Source organism: Papaver somniferum, chromosome 5, assembly GCF_003573695.1.
Source record: "Papaver somniferum cultivar HN1 chromosome 5, ASM357369v1, whole genome shotgun sequence".
NCBI classification, from domain to species: domain Eukaryota; kingdom Viridiplantae; phylum Streptophyta; class Magnoliopsida; order Ranunculales; family Papaveraceae; genus Papaver; species Papaver somniferum.
This window is the reverse complement of record NC_039362.1, coordinates 27,775,702-27,782,496: the sequence shown is the minus strand read 5'-3', so window position 1 is coordinate 27,782,496 and position 6,795 is coordinate 27,775,702. Positions and strand designations below refer to the sequence as shown.

The window sequence follows — 6,795 nt, the reverse complement described above, 5'->3', positions numbered from 1 at the left end:
TTAAAATCTAATTACATTGTATGAGATGCAGTTTAAGACTGGTTGAATAAAACAAAGAATCAGAAATCCTGAGGCTCAGTAGACTGCAGCGATGTGTGAGGGGAAAAAATAGCATATTGTTCTTGCAATGCAACAACTGTAGTCCACAATTTTTGTCCTTTTAATGCTGTAGACTGGTTATAAACAGAGAATCATGTTAGAATCATCTTTAGAGAAACTAAAGATGTGTGAGAGCCATAAATTCAATGTAGGGTAATAGAAACTGAAGGATCATTTGGCCAAGTCAGTCAAGTTAGTTAGAAGTGGGAATACTTTTATTGAGAAAACTAAAATTACAGACTTGGGGCAGTTGGCGGCGACCTTTCTTACTGCACTTAGCCGCTCACACAATACCCAGTAATCAGGTATAAGGTTAGAATCAACTAAAGCTAGAAATCAAAACAAATTAAAAAGGCTGCTAGGAGAAATAGCAGAATTTACATAGAGGGACGGGTCAAACGTGTCAGAATTAGTTATCTGGCTGTTCAGTCTTCATGAGTGTAGGCGGTGAATTCAGAGCACCAGTGGGAGGGGTTGCACAATTGCCGTTTTGAAGATACAGACTCCCCATTACAAGCGAATCACTCACCAGGCCACCACCCTCATCAAAATTGAGCCTTCCATTCACTTTTTTGCTGAACGGATGGGGAAAAAACAAAAAAGATGAGGAAAATGACTAGACAAAGAAAGCACCACTATCATCAACAGCACTTCTACTCAGCCTAAAATCGAGACTTACCCATTCAAACGATTATTGATGGCAGTCAGATCCTTGGAAGGACTTTGGTAAGCATGAGTGCTCTCTCCAACACAAGCATAATAGCTCCTAGAGCTGTGCGTTATCAAAGCATCCATCTGCAGAAATAAATAGTTGACCTCGAGTAAAAAATATGAGCTAAAAAAATTTAAAATAAATATTTCTGCTTACAAAGCCTTCTCAATGTGATAACTTAAAACATCATTTAGCATACTAAAGTATGGCAATTGAAAGGTGGGCAGCAATTTCATAGGCAATGGATGCTAATTTAAGACTCCAACATATGATGATTTGAATTAATGCTGTTGAGATTTTTCAGTGGTCAACAAAAGCGATCATATTTAGGGCCAGTTACAAAAAATACCAAAACAATGTGTGTCTGCAAACCTTTGAAGACCGTAGTGGAGATACATAAACATTATGTGCTGCAGAAACTTTCTTCGGAGACATATCAGGAAGAGCTGGAAATGTAGATACCCTAGGTGATCCAGGACATTGAGCTGTCAAGCAAAAATGACATGGAAAATGTTAGGCAAAAAACCTCCCACTGAGAAATAAACCGAGAGAAAGTTTGTGAGTGCGTACAATCAGTGCTACTGTTAGTTTCAGGAATCCGATGTGTGTTTAGTGATGCACTAGCAGGGCCAATCTCCATTAATAGAGGCTTCACGGCCGGAACGAACACTTCATTATAAAACGTAATAATATCCACATGCTCCTGCCCTGGTTTCTGTTTCCCAAACATTTAGTCTTAGACCCCTCTGGAAAAATTAAAAAGCTAATGTCTAGAAAAGTTATATAGAAGCACTACATACCCCATTAAAACGTGTTAATGATCTGTCGACAAACACACTGCGAAAAACCTGAGGTTTACATTGTGGTTGCTTCCTGTAGTTGTAAATGATTTCTTTAAACGTCAAGTTTAAAAGGGAAATCTGCAAGTGACGACAGAACCTTGGTAAGAACAAACTTTTATACCATTAGGAGAATATTTGGGTTCACTATTAGCATTAAACAATTCATCAACTATTTGCAGACACACCTTTGCAACCCCGTATAAACTGCAAAGTATAATCTGGTCAATATGTCGGTTGAAGAAGATTGACGTTCGCTGACGAAGGGTTTGTTGAACGAAACAGTAAACAGTTTCCCGAACTTGCGGAGAAACTTGCAGCCTTTCAACCAAGCCATTGATTCTGACAGCTGCCAACTTCAGAATCTAATATAATAAAACAAGACCAAACTGTCAGGGTGGAATTGAACATGACAAATAAACATACACTTTCAAGCATCTGAGCCAATATGTGTAGCGAGGAAATGTATAGAAAATCTTATTGACTAAGTCGGGGCCTAGCTAGACAATCTAACACAGCGAACTTGACCTAGTCCGTGGATACAGTTTTATAAGGTACCATAAAGCAAATGCAAGGCCAACAAAAAGCAAATTAATGGTAGCTCATGCCCATTTTAATTCTCTTCAGTTACACAAAAGGAGACATTGGGAACAAGACTCCCAGGTGTCTAAAGACTAATTAATGATGAGGTTCTTACATGCACGGATAATCAAAACAGCGAGCAACTTACACATATCTTTACACATAATCATACCTTACTAAAGAAAACATTAATCCCTGTCTCTGCACATGTTTCACCCCCACCTCCAGGGTTTGGTCTGTTTGGGCTGCAATACAGTATGCAAAAGGTATTATAAGAGGACTACGAAGGCAGTAAGACTGTGCACATGAATTTAATATATCAATAGAATCATATCAAACAAATTCTTACCTAGCAAAAGCAGACTGCAGAAATGGTGATGGTGGCAACTTCGACTTAAGACTATTAACCAATAAACGATCCTTCACTGGCGATGTAAAGGAGTTCCGTTCACCTAGTACATTTCGATACTCACCACACACTCTCTTTGGGGACATCATCTCTCCGTTTTGACCTGCAAAATTATTGCAAACAGAATCTTACAAACGTGAACGGAAACAACAATATCCAAGATCATATATGACCTGGCAAAACCCTCAAACTAAATATGAATCTTAGGTAAGGTCAAACATCTACAAAGCACAAAGTAGAGGGAGGACGAATATAATACTCACTGTCATGTATATAATCTTGAAATTAGGCAACTTCCACATAATAAGTTAGCAATTACCTGTTGTAGTTTCATGCTTGTGTACGAAAGGTAGTGGTGGCAAGCCTCCATATGAAACGTTATTATGCATGGCAATTGCATCCAGGGATGGCATGGGTTCCGCTAATAATCCTAGGCGATAAATTTCTGCAGACAGGGCAGGCCTTGCAACAATTAAAGAGTTGTACATTGAGGAGCCTTTTTCCCATACCATGCTCTCCAACAACCGCTCCTCCAAAGAATTTAGATGTCGCCTCAACTCTCTCGGAAGAGATTCTTCGTGCCTAATGAAACTTTCTATCACTTTGCTCAAATCAAAAGCTGTAATACCAGTTCGCTCCAATACAGCAGGGAATAACATCGTAACTGTCTTATGGGTGGCCAAAACCAATTCAGCTGAACAAGCAAGCATGCATCGGTGAAACCTCTCATTGGTTAATAATGAGGTCAAGTTACTACCGTGCAATCTTTGAGATTCTGCTCTGCACATTGCTTCCAGAACCCTATAGTACAATTTTAGACCTTCCATTCTTCGCTGTTCGGCCCATATGCTGTCCATCAGATTTGCACTGTGCAGGCTCCCCGTGGTACATCGCTCTCCTAAGGCACTTCTAGGAAAGATTGCCTCCAATATTACTTGTGCTCGATGTATCACATCATCAGTTACATTCTTGTCACAAGATGAAAGAAACCGCTCCAGCTCTGCCGAAGGTTTTGAAGGAAGTGGGGAAATGACAGTACGAAGCCACTTCGCAGTAGTCATAGCAGTACTTACTGGTGTAGGTGCCATCTTTGTGTTATTACCACCAAGATGACCATTTACAGAAGGAGCAGGAGAACAAGGGGGTGAGAGTGGGCTTGTCACTGTCTTCCCTGGAGAGGCCATTGAACCAAACTTCCTCTGCATAGAAGAAAAGACCTCCAGTTATTAAAAAGCTATCCTTTCTATGAGGCCAAACTAACAAAATATTTGGTCGCATCACCTTCATATTAGAATATATCAATATACCTTAACACCGGTGATACTAATGGCGCCTCCAGACAAGCTTCCTGTGCCAAGTAGGCTATCCTCGTCATTCACAAATACCCTTTCATCCAGATCACACTTATTATTCATTTCATAGTCCCTTTCCAGAATCATCAGACTAGATGAAAAAGATGATTCTTCCATTAAATCTTCAAAAAAGGTCAAACCTTCTGCATTAGGAATAAAAAGATATTTCAGATGAAAAAATCCAATTGTAAAGCTCCAATGACAAAGCGACCGATAATCACTAACACAAAAGGAAATGACCAACTCCAACCAACCTGTGTCAACATTTTCTAAATTTTTAGTTTTACATTGTGATGCCGAACAGCGGGTTTTCTTCAAAACATCCACTATCAAATCATTAGTTTTCTCCATTGTTTTCCGCAGCTCATCTTCCGATGTCTCATACATTTTACAAAGAGATGCAAGAACGTCAACACCTTTATTGTCTTTTCTAACTGAAACAAATGAAGAAAAGTAGACCTATCAGTTACATTAAAATAAGAGAGAGAAACTAAGAAGCAAGCCAAAGAAGTTAAATGACACCTACCAAACATCTCGGAATCAAAAGAGAATTTCCTGACATGCACAGGAACATGAAGAATCAGGATAGCCTGTCATTAATTTAAATCATATTAGGCTTATGCATATATTTTCTTAATACTTTTACAAGACCTCACTCAAAGAGATAAAAAAAAACCCAATACTCATAAAATATGATCAGTGAGATAAAAAAAACTCAGTGCATAGAGAAACCTCTTCATGTAACAGTAAATTTATTGAATGTGGGGTAATAGGAGTAGAGAACTAACCAATATCGATACCAATCCATTAGTACAAGTCACGAGATCCTTGAAGCGGCTAAAAGCATGGACTCGAAGTGCCAAGAAAAGCAACCATCCAAAACGATGGTAATTTGACACAGGGCCTGCGTTGTTTGCAACAGCTGACTGCTTATCGTCGCATGCAACATCTGACTGTATCTCGTCGCTTGTCAAGAAGAACTGTAGGTATAAACGCTTGTAGTACCTATATAGCACCATTTTTAAATAACGTCACCAAAATGTATACTTCAAATATTGTTTTCACACACGTAAAGGCTAAAGAAAGTAGTTCACAACCCCATCCATTATACATACACATCGCTAAACATTCATAGTAGTTCACATCCCCGTCCATTTTAAAATACTAGAATTCATATCCCAACAAAATTTAAAAAACAGTTTTATACTACAAGAAGATACTACAAACAACTCTTAAAATAAAACAAATCGGATACAAGATGCTTACTTGCTGAGAACAATCAAGTGCGCAATGTTGGCCTGCAACTCTTTGGCCTAACACAGACACAACAAACATATAAAAACTATAACATGAAAAAAAATTGGGCACAAAAATATGTCTTTGATATGTTACACAATTTACACACACCTCTAATCTCTGCTCCCAATCTACACCATACAACTTGCTAATAACCGGACCTGACTTGAGAAGAAACTGTGGCAACTCTTTGAAGAAATCTTTGACACTGCAAAACAAGAGCATTCACAAATCAATACCTACACCAAACACATAGATAAACAGCTTAACAATCAACAGAAAAATCTTACTTGAGCATCGTCGCTTTCAATATCCGACATAAAGTAAGCCCGTTTTGATCCTTGTCTTGTGGTGGTGATGCTGACTCACTTAACCTCTTCCCACAATATAATATGAAAGCAAACCAAAACCTTTCCACTTCCTCAGGCTGATCAAATCAAACCAACATATTCAAATCAACAAAATTAAGCACCTTTTGCAATTTAGTTACCTCAGGTAAAATACTTGACAACCTAAAATCAAATCAATTAAAGGGGCTATTATTTACCGTTCCACCTCCAATACTAGAGATATTAGCTAATAAAAGGTGTTTAGTTTCCTTAAACAAATTCATAGCTTGGGTTGCCATCTTTTCTTCTAATGTTAACCCACTCTGCATAAAAAATCCCCCTTTTTTAGACCACAACCAGCTAAACTAAAAAAAAAAATCAATTAAGGAAAAAAGAAAAAAAAAAACCTTGCAAAGAGCTGTGAATCGAGCTTCCATTGGATCAATCTCTTCCTGTTGAGAGCTACTACTATTAGAGGGTTTCGCTTCTTCCATCATCACTACTAAATCAGCTGGAAAAGAATTCATACAATCAATTAATCCTACAAATCATAATAAATAATAAGCACAAATCAAGAAAATAAATCACAACAAATCTAACCTTGAAATATCTAGTAAAGATAGACTCTGGATCTCTGATCTGTAGCTGAAATTTAGATCTATGATTTCTAATCTAAAGAATGTCAAATTTCAGAACCCTAACCTTTATTTTCCCCAAATTCAAAACCCAGATCGATTTCAAATCAACTAGGGTTTTAAGAAACTCCTTTCCTGAAATTCTACTCTGTGAAATCTCTCGTTCTTTCTTTCTCTCTCTCTAAAGGACAAGCCTTTTTTTTTTCCTGGGAATCTCCTTTTTGCCTCTCTCTATCTCTTAGCGCGGGAAAAACAACCTAATTATGTACATGCAATATCATATACATACATAACCGACATCTACCATACACAGAGAGCCAATTGTGTCGCGACACGTGTATATGAGTTTGGTCGTTTTACCGCCAAAATTGTTTCCGCTTTTTTTTTTTTTTTTTCGCGAATAGAAAATTATTACGAAATCTTTAGTAGGCCTATTTAACGCGCAGTAGATAAAGATGGATACTAAACCCTAATCTGTGGGGCCCACATGAATGTGGCGTCTTTACTAATCTATTCTAACTCTTCTGCTTCTTCATGTCATT

General features: G+C 37.9%; 1 protein-coding gene across 1 annotated transcript; it reads right to left on the bottom strand.

Moving 5' to 3' along the window:
* Nucleotides 1–292: 292 nt before the first annotated feature.
* Nucleotides 293–6,484, bottom strand: LOC113281232 (retinoblastoma-related protein-like). The gene is made up of 19 exons (XM_026529916.1): nucleotides 6,219–6,484; nucleotides 6,026–6,129; nucleotides 5,837–5,941; nucleotides 5,580–5,716; nucleotides 5,401–5,497; nucleotides 5,260–5,306; nucleotides 4,782–4,998; nucleotides 4,520–4,583; nucleotides 4,248–4,427; nucleotides 3,949–4,136; nucleotides 2,961–3,840; nucleotides 2,582–2,744; nucleotides 2,405–2,477; nucleotides 1,839–2,015; nucleotides 1,612–1,731; nucleotides 1,382–1,526; nucleotides 1,184–1,296; nucleotides 779–894; nucleotides 293–674 (listed from the first exon to the last, which is right to left on the bottom strand). Exons 2-19 carry the CDS (start codon nucleotides 6,113–6,115, stop codon nucleotides 509–511), a joined length of 3,078 nt encoding a protein of 1,025 aa, XP_026385701.1. The 5' UTR covers nucleotides 6,116–6,129; nucleotides 6,219–6,484; the 3' UTR covers nucleotides 293–508.
* Nucleotides 6,485–6,795: the final 311 nt, after the last annotated feature.

Bases quoted from the DNA above. Each gene is read 5' to 3' on its own strand.
- LOC113281232 (XM_026529916.1), bottom strand. From the start codon at position 6,115: ATGATGGAAGAAGCGAAACCCTCTAATAGTAGTAGCTCTCAACAGGAA. The intron at 2,745-2,960 runs GTAATTGCTAAC...ATAATTTTGCAG, and splicing joins CAAGCATGAAACTACAACAG to GTCAAAACGGAGAGATGATG. The intron at 1,527-1,611 runs GTATGTAGTGCT...TTTGGGAAACAG, and splicing joins CATTAACACGTTTTAATGGG to AAACCAGGGCAGGAGCATGT.